This window comes from Bison bison, unplaced genomic scaffold (genome assembly GCF_000754665.1).
Source record: "Bison bison bison isolate TAMUID 2011002044 unplaced genomic scaffold, Bison_UMD1.0 scf7180017864465, whole genome shotgun sequence".
In the NCBI taxonomy this organism is placed as follows: domain Eukaryota; kingdom Metazoa; phylum Chordata; class Mammalia; order Artiodactyla; family Bovidae; genus Bison; species Bison bison.
In genome coordinates this window covers 3,821,491-3,840,103 of record NW_011495026.1, presented here as the reverse complement: position 1 = coordinate 3,840,103, position 18,613 = coordinate 3,821,491, and the positions used below count along the sequence as shown (strand labels likewise).

The window sequence follows — 18,613 nt, the reverse complement described above, 5'->3', positions numbered from 1 at the left end:
ATTTCGAAAAATTCAGCCCAAGAAAAGGCTGAGAGGAGAAATGGGATAGGAAAAAGATGAAAATTCAGTGTCGCTTGGGCGACACTGGGATCCGAATCGGAGGGGTAAACATCGGTGGGGCCCGCGGCTGGGGCGTGTGGGGGGCGGGCCGTCTCAGGTGCGGCGGATACGGCTCGGGGGTCCAGATGTCGAGAAGGCTGGCAACTAACCCTGTGCCCAGGGGCCTCCCCATCAGAAGGGGGTCGAGCTTGAGCTGCAGGGGGTCCTCACCCTCCCCTTCCAACTCCTCCTCACCCGGGCCGTAGAACTTGCTGCCTTTGGTCACGTCGAAGACTTTCCCATTGACCGCAAGCAGGATGCGCGGGTTGCGAGACCCGTCGTACTGGCGCAGCTGCTCCAAGCTGAAGTCCCGCTTCTTCATACGAGGCAAAGAGGCAGCGGGGCTCTCTTCGCCCGCTCCGGCCCCGGCGCCCAGACCCCGCCGCCCCCAGCGCACCCACAGCCGGTAGGCCCCCAGCAACACCAGCGCCACCAGCGCCACGTTCAGCAGCATCTCCCCGCCCCCCGTCAGAAGCGCCAACGCCGTTGCCAAGCAGCTGCCCCCTTCTGCTGCCGCTCCCGCGCCGCCCGGGCTCTCGCTACTACCGTCGCTGCTGCTCTCGCTGCCACTCCCCAGGGTGCCTAAATTCACGTCCCCATCACCCGCCGCCATCACTGCCCGCCAGCGCCTTCCTCCTCCTCCCCGCCCCCTGCCCCTCCCCAACCCCACGGCCGGCCCCGCCCATATGGGGCTTCCTAGCCAATAACGTGGGGGTAGGGGGCGGAGTCAGGCCGGCTCCCGATTGGGTGTTTACGCGGTAACGTAGTCTTGGATCTCTCCCTCTCCCTTCGTTTTGCTGGCCGCGCTCGCGTGCGACGCCCCGCCCACCTCGCCCCACACTTCCCTGCTCTCGCCTGTCTCCTCCTCTAGTTGAAGTACAACAGACGTGTGCTCTTCCGATCTTCTGAAGAGAAGATGCGGCGACGGTCGCGCGCGCAGGCGCGCGTACGGGCGGGGCGAAGCTACGGCGCGTGCGCGGGTTCCGGGGCGCCACGCGCTCTCCTTTCCTCTGCAAACCCTTTGGGAGGCACGGCCTGCCCAGTCTTCTGGCAGTGCGCATGCGCCCACGAACCCCGCCCCTTCCCTGGTCTGGGTTTGCGTCCGCCAGCTCCCGCCTCTTCGCCGACGCAACGCGTGAGAGCTTCACGTGCGCTGAGGCGGCTGCTGAGGAGGCCTCTCTCAGACAGGTTTCCGAGGGCGCGGGTTAGTGGTTAGTGAGAAGCTGCGACATAGTTTTAACCGGATCGCGCCCCGAAAAGGGGTGTCTTTTCTCTCGTGGGCGCCGTCACGCCTGTCCAGAAGCCCGGAACGTGGGCTCGCGGGCAAAGCTACGGCCCAGAAGTTTTGGCGACGAGCTGGAGTCGCCTGGCGCCAAGAGAGTGCACGGAACTCGCATTGGGATTGTTTGGCGAAAGGGTTAGGGTTAGGGTTAGCTACGTGCTGTCTTCGAGGACAGCGAGTAGCCACTTCCCAGTGGTTTGGGCCAAGGCTGCTCCTGTAGAATTTTCTTTCACATTTTAGACGAAAGGTGTCGTTATTCCTGAAGTCGCACTCACTGGGGCAGTAGGGAAGTGGATAGGGTGAGGTGGTCCTTCAGTTCGCTTATTTAGCTTAATCTACAGGTCCACCTACCTAGGTCTTGTAGTCTTAACCTTTCGAGTCCTTAAAAATCGGCGTAAATGTCACCTCTGAACCTTTATACTGAGCCCCTCACCTCACGCTCTGAACTCCTTTGTTGTGCTTCCTCTCGCCCCAGTTTGTTTTGTGTCACTAGTTCCCCCACCCCTACCCCCTCGCTGTAAACTACCCTTGTGGTGAATGAGGTGTGTCAAGGGAGTAACAGTTTGCCTCGTAGAGGAAACCAGCCATTGGAAATACTTAAAGGAATGACTGGCTGTATTCCAATAAAACTTTATGGACACTGAAATTTTAATTTGATATAATTTTAGATACCATGAAATAAGTTTTCCAATCACTTAAAAGTGTAAAAAACTTTGTTTCTTAAAACCTTCCAGAGGTATAAATTTGAATTCCCTGGCGGCTCAGAAGGTCAAGAGTCAGCCTGCAATGCGGAAGAACCAGGTTGGAACCCTGGGTCAGGAATATGCCCTGGAGAAGGAAATGGCAACCCACTCCAGTATTCTTGCCTGAGAAAATCCCATGGACAGAGGAGCCTGGCAGGCTACAGTCCACGGGGTCGCAAAGAGTCTGACACGACTGAAGTGACTTCACTTCTTCATTCTCCCAGTATAGTTAATAGTGCCCACTTTCACTTCAAAAAACAGTCTAGATTGGAGCATTACTTCCCATTGTTCACTCTGCCTTAAGAAAATACCTTTAAAGCAGGGGTTCAGCCCATGGACTGCTTTTATACCTCTGAAGTGAAGTCGCTACGAGGCAAAATTGAGTACCTATGACAGAAACATCTAAAATGTTAATGTCTGGCCCTTTACATACCCGCACTTCCTGCCACTTCCTGCACAAATACCTTAGCCGACTATCTGATTTCCCATTCTTTTCCGCACTCCAACCCTTCATACCAATCCTAGTAGATAATCGCTCTAGGGAAGAGTTTTGATCCTGTCACAAGTGAAAGTGAAGTTGCTCAGTCTACCAGGCTTCTCTATCCGTGGAATTTTCCAGGCAAGAGTACTGGAGTGGGTTGCCATTTCCTTCTCCAGGGGATCTTCCTGACCCGGGGATCGAACCCAGGTCTCCTGCATTGCAGGCAAACGCTTTACCCTCTGAGCCACCAGGGAAGCACCAGCAATATAAAGTCCAAGCCAATTCCATGATACTAAGATTACAAGCTTAGTTTTCCAGACTTCGCTCCTCTGCGGTACTTAAAGCCAAAATGGACCACTTGCTGTTTCCCTAATTAGCATACCATACGCTCCAGTTTGCCCGTGTCTCTCCTCCATTCCGCAGGTTCCTCAGGATTAAACGAAAACTGTTACTCCCTTGACACACCTCATTCACCACAAGGGTAGTTTACAGCGAGGGGGTAGGGGTGGGGGAACTAGTGACACAAAACAAACTGGGGCGAGAGGAAGTACAACAAAGGAGTTCAGAGCGTGAGGTGAGGGGCTCAGTATAAAGGTTCAGAGGTGACATTTACGCCGATTTTTAAGGACTCGAAAGGTTAAGACTACAAGACCTAGGTAGGTGGACCTGTAGATTAAGCTAAATAAGCGAACTGAAGGACCACCTCACCCTATCCACTTCCCTACTGCCCCAGTGAGTGCGACTTCAGGAATAACGACACCTTTCGTCTAAAATGTGAAAGAAAATTCTACAGGAGCAGCCTTGGCCCAAACCACTGGGAAGTGGCTACTCGCTGTCCTCGAAGACAGCACGTAGCTAACCCTAACCCTAACCCTTTCGCCAAACAATCCCAATGCGAGTTCCGTGCACTCTCTTGGCGCCAGGCGACTCCAGCTCGTCGCCAAAACTTCTGGGCCGTAGCTTTGCCCGCGAGCCCACGTTCCGGGCTTCTGGACAGGCGTGACGGCGCCCACGATTGAAAAGACACCCCTTTTCGGGGCGCGATCCGGTTAAAACTATGTCGCAGCTTCTCACTAACCACACCGGGAGAATAGGAGTAAAATTGTCCCAGAGGAACCTCATGTAGTCATCATACGGTTAGAGATCAAGACAAATCAAAGCTACCTTAAAGTGAAAGAAAGTGAAGTCGCTCAGTCATGTCCGACTCTTTGTGACCCCGTGGACACCAGGCTACTCCGTCCATGGATTTTCTAGGCAAGAGTACTGGGGTGGGTTGCCATTTCCTTCTCCAGGGAACTTCCCAACCCAGGGATCGAACCCAGGTCTCCCACATTGTAGACAGACGCTTTACCATCTGAGCCACCCGGGAAGTCAGGTAAAAAGAATGTGGTGCCAATGATGGAAACAGGGAGCTTGGGAAGAAACTGGTTTTTGAGGAAGATGACTATAGCAGTCCCAGGTGTCACATAGTTCATACAACATCAGTGGACAGAAATCTCCCCAGAGACTTCGTAGCAGGTCACTCCTTATATCTTATTTTCCAAAGTTGGGCTGTTAGCTAGTTTCTAAACCAGTTACTGACATGGAGCATAGGATTACCATGATTCGTGAGTGTTTTTCTGGCTTTTCACAGTTCTTACACAGAAATGTGGTCATTTAGCATCTCTGGTGCCTTCCTACTGAATGTCAGTAGCAACCCCAGACATTGTGACACCAAACAAAAACAAAAACAAAAAAACAACCAATCCAAACAAAAAAAACCCTGTTTCCCTCCATCCCTCATACACACCCTCAAGAGATGATACTGGTTAAGAACCACTGGCTCAGACCAATTGGAATTTATTTTGGAACTGAGTTATGTGTGTATAGATTTTTTTTGTTTGTTTCTGAATGGTTTGGAGGGAAGAGAGGAGTCAAACAGTATTGAAGTTACATTGTCAAGGAAATGGCATGGAGAGGGAATGTTGAATAGGTAACTAACATTGTCTGCCTTGAGAATTAAACATTTTCTTTTATATTCTTGATAAATATCTCAGTTTTACACTTGAAACCTTTCTGTTTTTTCTTTTCTTTTTTAGGTTTTCTCCCCCCGCAGGAAAATATCTCTCCCAGTAGGGTACTCTTGTTTTGAATACTGCAGTAGCTTTCAAACTGGTGGCCTGCTCTGTCTTTCCCTTCATTCCTACATGGACTAGTCATGTATACTGATTTTCCATTACTCCTTTATCTCAGAAACTCTGTTGGCTCTCTGTAAATCCACAAATGGCTTCCCTGCCTTTCCCTTACCAATGTAATCCAGTGCTTACTGATTAACTTGTCATCTCTATGGAAGATATACCTCTTTAAGCTTGACCCCTCTCTGTGAGGTATTAGTACTAACCAACAAATGTTTCCATTTCTTTTCTCAGACACATAGCTGACTTGCATCTCCCTGCTCCTTTGAACTCAGCATGGCCACTGAAATGTGATTGAAGTGATCTGTGTCACTTGCAAGCAAAAGTGATTAATATAGGAACCTGTGCACAGTTTCCCATGTCTCCTTTTGGCATAGTGATGGCATGTTTTAGTTATATATTGCTGCATAACAAACCGTCCCAAATCTTAGTGACTTAAAACCATAACCATTTCATAATCTCTCTTGGTTTTGTGGGTTGAATGGGCTCACGGGCAGTTGTCTCATTTTGCTTGGGGTCTCTTATGTGGTTCCAGCCGGGTATTGTCCTGCTGGAGTAATCTGGAGGTGTGACAGGGATGCTCGAATGACTGAGCCTTTGTTTTCCCAGTGTTATTCCAGGGCCTCACTTCCCATGGCTTCTCCTGCAGAGTAGACTTCTTACATAGTGGCTCAGGACTCTTCAGAACTGCAAAAGCTTTCAGATCCTTCCAGTCTATTTCCAAGACTTAGGTGTGGAAATAACTCATTCTATTGGTTAAGGCTGTCACAGGGCCAACTTAGTTTCAAGGGGAGGGGAAATAAAGTCCACTTCTCGATGGGGACTTGGGAGAAGAGTGACAAAGAATTTGTAGCCTTATTTAATCTACCACCCTAACAGTGTTCCACATGGTGGCTGCTTTCATCACCCAGGGTCTGAGAGTCGGAACGAAGTGGAAAAGAGTCCTTAGTTAACACACATGGTTGTATGAGTGAGAAATATGTTTCTGCTATACTAAGTCACTGAGATATTTGGGATTGTTTGGTAGCAAATGAAGACTGATGTAATACAAAAATTGGTACTGGATGTAGAGCACTGCTGTAACAAAAACCTAAAATATATGGCATTGACGTATATGAATATGTTACAAATGTTGGTGGTTGGTTGTTAGGCAGCATCCAGCTCTGATTCACTAAGGAATCTCTCAGCAAACCTAGCTTAGAAATTTGAGCTGAATAAATATTTCTTAAATAAGAGAGACTGTTTCTTATAATTCTGTTCTATTTCTCTATTTTAGGAGAAAACACTTCTTTCCCACATCAGATGTTTCTTGAAGTATGGAGGGGGTGCCACTAACATAACACTTGATACTTTATTCCAGCACTTCTAGCAAGTTTCCTGATGTGTAAGTTTGGCATGTGCAGCCCACCTTCCTCTCTCTTTTCTCATGGGAGCCAGGCCGCCCACAGAAAGTATGCTTTCTACTCTGCTGCTTCATACCACAAGTTTTACAGTGGTTTGCCCATGCCGAGGGTGGCCTGCCTAGGCCCAGGGAGGCTTGGGGTAAGCTTAATAGTTTAAGTGCTCTGGGGGAAGGGAAACTTCAGGCTGGAGCTAAGTTTACTGGCAAGAAGTGATAAAATCTGTTATTTGAACTTAAGTTCACAAGAGCAAGAGAGTTAACAAGTTGGACATTAATAATTTTGGACTTTAACATGAAGTCAGTCCTGATTACTTTGGGCTATAATTCAGCAGAACAAGATAATGTAATCTCTGAGCTTTTCATTTCTTGCTGGAAAATTCACACTGGGAGGAGATCATAATCAGATTAAAGACATCTTTTTGGCTCTTAATTTTTAGAGTATTTTTATGTTACCATTTGATCTTGTTCCAGTAATGTTGAACAAGATAGTGGGACATAATTTGAAGTGGCAATAGAACAGGTTGTGAATTACAGCTCCCATGTACAGAATAACATGGGAGCTCATTTAATTGGTGTATTGTTCTGACCCAGTCAGGGGTTCTGACAACAAAACCTACACTTTATCAGCGGTCCCATGAGATTCTACAAAAGAAGTGAAATTAGTACTGAAGTGGACTTATGAAGATGGGAGCAGGACTACCCCAACTAACTGCTGACTTCTTACCCAAGGGAGCTAACCATATCCCAAGATAATCTCAGTGGGTAAGCTGAAAGGGTTAAGGGAATGATCTTCATACATTTATACTAACATACCACTCAAAATAATTTTTAGCTTCACATGTAAAAGTTTTGTCCTTAGTGGCAAAAAAATGTAATTCTGGTATAATGTAAAGTAAAAAGGTTTATGTTACTTAAAAATGCATTTAGTGAAATTAAATCCAATAGAAATTGAATACTCACATCTCCATTTTTACAGAAATTTTGCATTCTCTGTTTTTGGGGGGAGTGCTTTGCCCTGGGAGCTTAATTTCCCCACCAAGGATTGAACCAGTGCCCCCTGCATTGGGAGTACAGAGTCTTAAGCACTGGACTGCCAGAGAAGTCCCTACATTATTCTTTTTTTTTTCTCTTTTAATTTGTATTTTTATTTTACTTCCCCACAAAAGCCTTAAAAATATATTTTATCTTCAAATGTATTTTATTGCCTACCCTGTCATTTTTTAGGTGATTACAAAGTTGTTTATAATTTTTTAAAAGTTCCAAAAGTTTCTAAAATTTGTTTTGGATTGAGTTATTATTATAATTATTACAATGAAATGGATGTAGCTCCCCTTCTCCAATTAGTTCCTGAATATAATTTTCTGGTGTGCTGTGTGCTCAGTTGTGTCTGACCCTATGTGACCCTATGAATTGTAGCCTGCCAGGCTCCTCTGTCTATGGGGATTCTCCAGGCAGGAATACTGGAGTGGGTTGCCATTTCCACCTCCAGGGGATCTTCCAGACCCAGAGATCGAACTTTTGTCTCTTGCACTGCAGGCAGATTCTTTACCACTGAGCCAGTTGGGAAGCCTGATTTTCTGCTAGGACACAGAATAAGAAAACATGTTGGGGGACTATTAGGCGTGGGGCTTACAAAAGATGAATAAATGATTGTTGTTCAGCGCATTATTTACAACAGTGTTTGGGTAAAAAAATGAGTATAGACTTACTGTATTCAATAATCTTCAGATGAAAACTAGTGAAAATATTTTCTCCCATAAGTCTGAATAATTGTTCAAAAAGCACTGCAAAACATTGAAAACTAGTGAAAATATTTTCTCCCATAAGTCTGAATAATTGTTCAAAAAGCACTGCAAAACATTAATGTATCTCTGAGATATGTTCTTTTTATATGTAATGTTGATCTGTTGGAAGGAAATTTGGAATTTTTTAACATCCTTTTCCTTGAAATTATCTGAAATATGCAGTTGAGACACAGGAGAAAGACACAGAGTTCTCTCTCATTATTGAGCAGATGTACCTTGTAACTGACTGATATTTCCCAGAATGTTTTCCACAGATCTTTCATTTTTGAATTCTGAGAGAGATATATGGAGCATGAAACTTTACTGTGAGTTTGTTACCCATATGAAGTAGGGCTCAAACTCCTTCAGTATTCCTTTTTGTTATCTCAACAGTTTTCTTTAACACTATCAGGGAATGGAAGAGGAAATGGTATTAGACAAAAATGATCATAACTCCTGCATCCCACTCTACAATATATCTGAACTCAGAACATTCCAGCCCAGACCAAAATACTCAGTTTCTAGCACCATGCTTTTTTCTTAATAGAAATATATTTAAGATAAGGGAAAGAAAGCCAAGAAATCTCCTTGCCACTTATGATGCATTGATTAAAGTAAATATTGACATCAGTATTCAGAATTATTCCTTTGTCTGGTGCCTTAGAAGCTTTTTGCACATGGGAGCAATTTGTCATAGTAGGATCTGGGATGGGTGAGAGGATGCCTGTCTTTTATAAGTGAGGAAAGAATGATTTAAAAATGGAATTAGAAAAACTGAATTGAAATGACATGTCAACCTCACTAATATTTTAGACAACTCAATTTTAGGAAAGAGTAGGTGAAAGTTGATAATATTTTCTGTGCTTGTATTCCCCTTGGAAAGTAGAATCCCAGGGTAGACTTATTCCAGTTTGTAGATTACTAGGTTAAGAGAATAAAATTATGGGGAGTGTGGTGTAAGTTGCGGGTTTTATTAACATTCTTGGCATCTTGGGCTAGCCCTTTCTCTTTCCTATTGTGTAAGATGCTAGTGAGGAAGTGGGTGAGAAAGGTCAGCCCTTTGTCTAGTCTTGATCTTGGGGCCAGGCTACCAGGAATCATGACTTCTAGTATGTTCCTTTTTGCTGCAGAGTTTATAAAGACAGATCTTTGGGGTAGGTGGGCAGGAGAGTTTCTCTCGTCCTGCTCTGCCAGTCAGCAACTCCATTGCACATCTGCCTTGTCCTAGGGATCAGTGTTGGAAGGCCCACTGGTGCTATCTTACCTCCAGGATCAACTTTATCAGTATGAGTGGTGTTCTCAGCTGTCTACTCTTTTTTCCTGTTTTTCGGTTGGCTCACAACTTGGGAGGAAGAGTCCCCTAAAGATTCTCAGTCTTTATCAGTGCTATTCATATTAACACAGCAAATACTACTGTGAATTTTCCTAGAAAAAGTCATGAAATTAGGTTCAATCCAGCCTGTTTTTTTCTAATACTCTTTTGTATGTGTTTCATAGATCCATACATATTAATGAGCATAGTTTGTTTTCAAAATGTTTTCTAAAGGACTGTTATTGGGCTGTATATAAAACATCAGAAGAGTTAAGTTCAGGAGAAAGATAATTGCTCGATAGCCTTAAACAGTTGGTTCTTCAAGACACACTATTGCCAGAGTTTCATAGAAGGTGAATGAATACATTAAGGGGTTGACTCTAAGATCAGTCTTGCCATTCTTCCTGTGCTGTAAGTTACTTGGCCTGCTATGCCTTTTAATATTCATAAAATCATAATATAAAAGATGGTCCTCATATGAGAAAATATAAGGCAAAATAAATATCTGATAACTATAATAGAAGCTCTGAGCCTATAGATCTCTAATATTTCAGGGGAAATAACACTTTTTAAAGGGACCCAGTCTTTTCTTTGTAAGCAACTTGGGTCTTTAGAAAATGAGCTGCTTTTTAGGTTTAAAAAAAAGAGATTAAAGCTTTAGTTTAATGCAGAATAAACTGTTCTTGAATCTTCTGTCATAAATTGGCATGCATAATTCAAATATTGTCATATGCTAGTGGAAATTTTGACTGGCTTTGACTTTGTTATGGTTACTGAAAGGAGGTTCTCCAGCAGAACACAGATTTTTATTGGCAAGCAGGTACAAGAATTTCTGATGAGACGAGCCAAAAGATCACTGCTTTGATTCTTCTTTTTCTCATGTCTGTAACATCCGATCAAAGATCAAGTCCTGTTGATCCCACCTCCAAAATATTATTCCAAATTTGACTGACCACTTCTCACCATATCTGCTGCTACCATCTTGGTACAAGCCATCAGTAGCTCTCATTTAGTCCATGACAGCAGCCTCTTGTCTGGCTCCTGGGTTGCAACTCTTACCTTCATAGAGTTTACTTTCAGTCATTAGCCATTTAACAATATAAATCAGATTATCACTTCCTTACCTATACTTCACTGATGTTTTTACCTTGCAATTAAAATCCAAACTCATAATCACAGCCTTTATGGTCTGTTCTACACCTACCCTCTGATTGCTCTTGAGTCACATTCCTTGCTCTTTGTTCTCCAGTCAGATTGGTTTTCTGTCTTTGAGTGCTCCAAACTCATTCCTATCTTTGAGATTTTGCATTTGCTCTTTTCCAGGCCTGGAATTATCTGCTCCCAGATTTTCTCATGGCTGATTCATTCTCGTTGCTTAGGTCTCAGCTAAAATGTCCATCCCCTGGCGAAGGAAATGGCAACCCACTCCAGTATTCTTGCCTGGAGAATCACATGGGCAGAGGAGCCTGGTGGCCTGTAGTCCATGGGATCACAAAGAGTCGGACATGACTGAAGTGACTTAGTACAAAATGTCCATCTCTCAGAGAAGCGTTATCCTGACAACACTAAAGAGCCTGTCACCCCTTCTACCAAACTTTCACTTCCTATTCTGCTTAGTTGTTTTCACAGTATTTGATTCTGCCTGAAAGTATCTTATTTTTCACATGTTTTTTATCTATCTTTCTGCTAACCTCCAGTAGAATGTGACTCCATGATGGGTAGAGCTCATCTGTCTTGTTCCCTGCTATACTCTCAGAACTTGCAATGAAGGTTGTCATTTAGTGGAAGTTTATTGAATATTTGCTGGATGAATGAAAGACTCAAGTCCAGATGTAGCCTGAGGGGGCCTCCCAAGAGGCCTTTGCGTTAGTAATTTACCATAGTTCAGGGTTGTGGCCCTTTGTTTTAAATGCTCAGATGTCAGCTTTTGCCAGCACATGGAGTTTTTTTCCTCAAGGGCAGAACTTATGTTAGCCAAAGTATAGGATTGACATATAAAATCCATATGCCAATTTATTAGTTTTCAGTGAGCAGTATAACTGTCACTTGGACCCAGACTTGGCAATGGACTGACATACATAGGATAGGGCATTAAATGAGAAACTTTTGGGGAAAACATAGAATACAAAAAAGGAGAAAGAGTTAGATGGCTTATGTGTTTCAAGATGTTCATCTAACAAGCATTTATATATTTCTGACTTCAGTTTATGTTCTGTGCTATTCACTGAAGAATCAACAAGGAATACTATTAAGCACCAGTTCTTTTGGATTTGCAGTTTAGTTGGAGAGGCAGACAACAAACCAACAATTAAAAACCAATGTCAAAACTTCTCTTTTTAGGTTAATGCCAGGGTGACATAGGAGGACCTTGAAGGGAAACTGAGCCTTGGGGGATCAAGCCTTGGAGCTTCTCTGGAGATAGGGTTATTTGAACTGAGCTCTGAGAAGTCAGTCAGGCAGAACAAGGCAGCAGGGGGTGGGGTGGCTGGGGGGAAGGGCACTTCGGGCAGAAACGCCAGCCTGAGCAAAGATCTGGAAGCTGGAGAGAGCACAACTTTCGAAGAATTACAAGTAGTTCAGGGAGGTAGAATGAGAAGCCTGGCTTTCAGACTCACAGACCTAAGTGTGTGTGTGTGTGCTCTGTGTGATCCCATGCTCTGCAGCCCACCAGGCTTCTCTGACCATGGGATTCTCCAGGCAAGAACACTGGAGTGGGTTGCCATTTTGTTCTTCAGGGATCTTTCTCATCCAGGGATCAAACCCGTGTCTCCTGCATCTCCTGCTTTGCAAGTGGATCCTTTACCACTGAGCCACGTGGGGAGCTCCTCACAGACCCAAGTAGGTCTGGAGTTTATCCCTGTAAAAGGAGCCACTGAAAATTTTTGTTTTGGTGGAGGGGCAAAGTACATCTTTAACCCTGCCAAAGTAGAGCTGATACTTTGCATTCCTTTTTTTCCCCAAAGAACTTTCTGTGAATATCTAAAGAAAGTCTACTCTCCTTTTCTGATAACACACTTTCCTTCATTTACCCAGCCTGCTGCTTCCATTGCACACTGTGCTCCAGACACACTAGACTTCTCAGATTCCAGATTCACTTCCCAGTCTTTAATTATGCTTTTGTATGCCTGTCTCCTGCTATCACTCTCACTCACACCATTTTCAAAAAAATGTTGTTGGATTAGTGTTCTTTGCAACAAGACAGACAACCCAGAGATATGCAAAGAAAGAGTTTGCACAAAAACTTCCTTTTCTTTTCAGTACCACACATACATACATAGTGTGCTTTGCAATATGTATACTTTCAACTAAAATATATCTGTGTTATAAAATTTGTATAGTTCTCTCCTGCTCTGCCAACAGGATATCCAGTGTTTGCTGAATGCCAGGACCTATGCTTTATCGTATTTATGCCATAACTATCTATGGGGTCACACAGAGTCAGACACGACTGAAGTGACTTAGCAACAACCATATAAGGTAGGTACTGTTATCCCCAGTGGGTAGACAAGGAAATGAGATGTTATTAATTTGCCCTAGGTTGCAAAGATAATGGGAGCAGCAATTTGAACTTGAGCAATATGGCTCTCAAGTCCACTGCTTTTTGCTGTCTTCCAAATAATGCTATTTTTGTTCATTTCAGTGACTATATAATATTTTTATGGAGGTCCAGACTTTGGGCTACAGTCCATAGGGTGGCTAAGAGTCGGACACGACTGACTGACTTCACTTTCACTTTTCACTTTCATGCATTGGAGAAGGAAATGGCAACCCACTCTAGTGTTCTTGCCTTGAGAATCCCAGGGACGGGGGAGCCTGGTGGGCTGCCATCTATGGGGTCTCGCAGAGTCGGACATGACCGACGCGACTTAGCAGCAGCAGCAGACTTTTTTCTTCTTCTGTTGATGAATGTTGAGGCTGTTTTTTGCCACTTAAAATGCCTCAATATGTAATTCTCCAAAGTGAGATTTGAGGTCAGAGGTCATACTTATTTTTAAATCAGTATGTGGCCAAATTATTTTCCGGGGATTGTGTAGCATTTTTATATTCCCAAAAATCATGGGATAGTAGTGTCTGTTCCTCACTGGTTCTGATGATACTGATATTTTTAGGTTTGGTTTTTTTTTTGCAGGGGGGCTCTTTGGTCAGTAGAAACAGTGTACATTTGTTTTGATTTGCAAGTTTCCTGACTATAGATGAATTCGAGAATTTTTCTGTGTGTTTTGAGATATTTGCATTTCCTGTTCCATGATTTGTCTATTAATTTCCTCTCGGGTTCATATTTTCTGTTGGATTGTTTGTCTTTGATCATTTTGCGGGGATGGAACATATTTATAGTAGTAGTAATATTAACCCTTTTTCTGACATATGTTCAAATATTTTCTCCTCTTGGTTCATTCACCTTTTCAAGGCATCCTTTAGTTTAATTGGTTTGTGCTCAAATCTGTTGGTCTTTCCCTCATGGCTTTTGAGCTTCTTGGATTTAACAGGTTTTAGGCATCTCTCTTTATTAAAATAGAGTTGAAACAATAAGCTAGAACTCTCCTTGAAGAGTGCTTAATGGTCTTTGATGACTTTTCTCAGGCTCTTTTACCTTTGCTGCTACTTCATAGTCTCCTGAGGGATATGTTTTCTTGAGATTTGTTACTACATTTGAGCAAAGCCTTTCTGGCCTGTGAGTCATTTGTCGCTTACAAAAATGCGTTTGCATATTTTTGGTCTTATTTACTATGTGCTCATTTTGTTTCTCCTAGTTTTAAGAAGCAACTACCGTGGCATCTTCTAGTTTATGTTCTGTGTTTTGAGTCATCTTTAGCCTCTGAGTTCTTAAACTTTTTAAAGGCAGTTTAGAGGGAAGATATGCCTTGGGTGTAAGACTTATGGATAGTGAAGATAACTTGGTAATGGGGAAGTTGTGGGCTTGAGAGGAGGTTCAAGAGGAGGTTTGATTCTGTCTTTGATTACAGCTGTATAATCCTGGAGAGGTTGTTATAAGCCTCAGGGCCGTTTTTCATAAAATAGAAGTGATAATACTGCTCCGAGGCCACTTTTTGACATAGGATAGGCTTCTAACAGTTTATTTAGATGTTTCTTTCTTTTTGGTCACATTTCAAGAATATTTTAATGAGATCAGGTCTTCACAAATTACCTTGATATCCCTTTTGGCAAAACAAACTCTTTTCATTTGCTGTCAGCTTGTAAAAGAAGGATAAAATTTCTTAACCTTAAGGACTGGCATTCTTTACAGCTTTCTGGAATGAACTGCCTGTATTTCATTATCGAAAAGAGAAACATTTAAACTCTTAGTGGAAATTATATATTTGAGGCCATTGTATGCAAACCACAATTCAGGGCCAAGGATACAAGACAGAGCATGTGTGCATTGTGGGTAGACACTAGGGAGGAGCCTGGCCTGCATTTTGGTGGATTTTAAAATGTACAACCGAATTCATTCTAAGTCATCATTAATGGGCAGATAGAAAAGAAAGTTAGAGGGAACCTAGATTTATCACTCAGGCCTGTCCCCTGCCCTCGAGCTGATGATCATGAAACCAATTAGTGAAAGCAGTTGGTTGAATCGATCAATTGATAATATACCTGGATAATAACTAATTTGAGGATTTGGAGCTAAGTACTGAATGCAACAAGCCTAATAGGAGAAGTGGGTCTTGGGAGAACTTATGCTTATCCTGTATGATGATCTTCGTTCTTTGCCTTTCACCTCCACATTTGAGGCAGCATCGTGTCTTAGATCAGGATACAGTAGATGAGGGGAAGGAAACCTAAACCAGTTCCTGGCTAAAAAGTCTTGCTATCAGCTCAGGCCTTGAAGGATTCAGACTTTCTGCAGGTATTCAAATCAACTAACGTATTTGAACGCTATGTGTATGTCACTGTGTAAGATGGTGAGGGTGTATGTTTGAGAGAAGCGAGAGACAGGGGTTGAAGAGGGAAGAGGGGGTGCAGAAGGCAGATTTCTTGCCTACAAGTAGCAGAGGTTGCTGGTAATTCACACACTTAAGAGGTCAGGCATATTAAGTTAGTTAAGTGGCTTTGCATGTGTAAGAGAAACTACAGAATAAACATGGTAATTAACAACAGATACTTTCGTCACTGACAGTAGAAGGTGGTGTGGACTTTGGTAAACTGGAGTCCCTATTTAACAGGAATAGCCCATGCAAGGATCTAGCGCAGAACTTCTCAAAGTATCATCTCGGGACCAGCAACATCAAAATCACCTGGAACTTGTTAGAAATGCAGTTTTTCAGTCCCATCCCAGACCTAATGAATCAAAACTCTTAGGATGGGGTCTTGCAGTCTGTATTTTAATGATCTCTCCCCTTGATTATTATACTCCTGAAAGTTTGAGTGTTGCCTTCTGGGAATTTGGGCCCAGTATTGCTAGATCTTTTGATTTTTCAAGAGAAGCTAGAAAAGTAAATTTTTATGGGAATCTCATAATTTTTAAACATTATAAAAACTAGAGGATATGTGTAATTTTTGTTGGGTGGGAGCAGAGGTACCTTTTGTAGGCCAAACTGAAGGCCACGGAAAGCACATCTGTGGGCCTTGGGGTCTCCACACTTCCAGTTTCAGCTTACAATAGGGTAGTCAAGTATTATGTTGACAATAGAGTAATTGAAAATACTATTGGACTAGAGGACTGACTCTCAGTGTGTGTTTGTTGGGGCGGAGTAGGGCAGCAGGGCATTAGAGTCTGCAGGAGGAGGCTTTAAAGAGTTGCACAGATTCTGAGACTTTACCAGCCCAAATGCTTCCCTACTTCCTGCTGTGGTGACAGTCCTAACACTGTCAGCCACTGTTCCTCTTGCAAGTCCAGAGCATCCCTTGGATATGCAGTAAAGTGAAAATAAGCCATGTCACAGGTCTAGAGCTGGTTTATAAACTGTTTTCACATCTATCTTTGTATCAGACCTTTACAACACATACAATAGGTGTAATGGTTATTGTTTCCATTTAAAGCTGTTGAAACAGGGACTTCCCTGGTGGTCCAGTGATTAAGACTCTGCCCTTTCAGTGCAGAGAGTTGGGAACAAAGATCCCACATGCTGAATGATGCAGCCAAAAAGAAAAGCTGATGAAACAGGCCTAGTGATTTGTTGAAGGTCACCTAACTTGGAAGGGGTAAACATGAGACTAGATACCTAATCTTATAATTTCTAGAGTTTTTCTCCCATGTATAGTTTTATGTATTTATGTGTTTAACCATACCATCACTAATTCTTGAAAAGATCTGATGTGGCACACTTCACTATGACTGGTGACTGGGCCTCAGCTGGTCCCCTCTCTGGCTTGGTGTGCTTCCTGAGACCCCAGATTTTCTGTGGGCTGAGAAAGCATATGCTTTTAAAAGTTCCCTCCTGTCAGACTGTAATGCCTGGCAGACACACATACATTCATTCCTCTAGTCCAACAGTACTTTCCATTACTCTATTGCAACAAGATATTAGATAGCATCACTGACTCAGTGGACGTGAATTTGAGCAAACTCTGGGAGATAGTGAAGGACAGGGAAATCTGGTGTGCTGCATTCCATGGGGTCGCAAAGAGTCAGACATGACTTAGGAACTGACCACAACACAACAAGATACTGAATTCCTCCCACCAGTTGTTCCTCTTGGAACCTTTCTTCATTACCAGCTTTCCTCTTGGCTCTGTGGGGTTCTGGGTTTCCTTGTTCTGGACTGTTTTGTCACCCACTAAGCCTCAGGGGAACACTCTAAATCCAGAGTTGTCCTGAGTACAGGTGGTATGTGACCTGGAGATCAGTTGTCTGGAATTGGACTAAGTACTCTGACTCTTTACATAGACTGCTAAAAAGCTGCCAAAGTTGACATATGGCAAATTTGGATGATAAATGATAGACATTTTTAAGGGAGCTAGAATTTAAAATTCCCTAAGTATTCTCCTAGCTTAAGATGCAATAGTCATAAATCTGGGTATCACTGCCAGAAGAATTTTAGTAGTCTGACATTTCTGGGGTTCATTAAATGCTTCATTAACCCTTCAGCAATGGCAGGGGGTTGATGGTGTAATTGGGGGTCCCTCTGGTGGAGTCGGAAGTCCCCACATGACTTAAAATTGGCTCTCCCTTCATGGATACACTTTCTCCATATCAGCGGCTCCATATCTATGGATTGAACAAATTGTAGATTGTGTTGTATTCTAGTATTTACTATTTTTTAAAAATTTGTATATAAGTTGGATCCATGCATTTCATACCTGTGTTGTTCAAGGGTCAGTTGTATTCTGAAGAATTCTGGAATGTGCAAGATTAGGTGGACATTGTGGCTATCTTTGACATAGCCTTTTAAAGGGATTCTTTCTTTCATGTCTGGAAACTGGCCAGGGAAGGATGGTGGGGAGAGCTAGTTACTGCTGGGTATCTCAGTACTTATAACAAGGCTCTGCATGTCAACTGTATGAAAAGCTGTTCAGTCTACTATTTCTCATCTTCGCTCCAAACCATCATTGAGACTGACTATGTGTTTGAGAGGGAGAGAGACACAGGGTAAGAGAGAGAGACAGAGAAACAAGAGAGCAAGGGAGAGAGGACGGTGTGGGGGTGGTGGACGCTTAGTGACCAAGACAGCACTGCGTGAAAAAATGGTTTGGTACAACCTTGCTGTGAATATTTGTAGGAGGAAATAGTGCCTTTTGCCAGGACCTTGCTTTACCCAGGATTGGCTTCGATTACAGTTTTTTTTTTTATCAGGAGTGGCAGATAACCAGTGGGAAGGGTGTGTTTCAGCCTTATCTTGAATGCTTCCTTACTTTACTTGACTTAATTAAAAAACTGGAGAATAGTCTAGTGTGTAGTTTGTACCATTTCCTTTGCATGTAATGAAAGTTTTATTTAAAGTCCTCATAAGCATTTCCACTTTTTTCAGCAGTAAGAATAATCAAATGAGAATTGTAAACACTTTTGAGGCCACTTTTATTTGGCAAAACAATTCTCTTAAGCTAGAGTTTTCTCTTTCACTGTCTGAAACACTTAGGGGCAGAAGAGTCTGACTTTTTTAGGAAAAATACGAATTCTTGTACATTGTCACATACTGTTCAAGGCTTTTTCAGTTTAATAATAAATATTTTAAAACAAGAAAAAGACTTATTGATATGCTGGTCTCAGACTTCTTCCAACAGAAATATAGAGTGCAGAGTATTTCTCAGATTATTTGAAAAATATAGCAAGATATTTTAAATTTCCCTCAGTGACCACACAAAATGTCATTTATCTGTCTACTTCAACACAGAGATGTTGGTAGCAAGTGAAAACCGAGGGTGGCTTAGAATAATAGCAGCTAATTTATACAGTTG

General features: G+C 42.9%; 1 protein-coding gene and 1 long non-coding RNA gene across 2 annotated transcripts in view; one reads left to right on the top strand and one right to left on the bottom strand.

Annotated features, from left to right (window-relative positions):
- The window catches only part of PGRMC2 (progesterone receptor membrane component 2), a 20,024-nt gene extending 19,266 nt beyond the window's left edge, over positions 1-758 (bottom strand). The window contains exon 1 of the mRNA XM_010860239.1: positions 295-758. Within this exon, the coding sequence (XP_010858541.1) occupies positions 295-712 (418 nt within the window). The 5' untranslated portion in view covers positions 713-758. The remainder of the gene's footprint in view (positions 1-294) is intronic.
- Positions 759-5,974: 5,216 nt separating this feature from the next.
- On the top strand, positions 5,975-12,788 carry LOC105003211. Its single transcript, XR_827085.1, has 3 exons — positions 5,975-6,163; positions 6,773-6,943; positions 12,638-12,788. It is a non-coding gene; the product is annotated as an uncharacterized LOC105003211 (long non-coding RNA).
- The last annotated feature ends 5,825 nt before the right edge of the window (positions 12,789-18,613 follow it).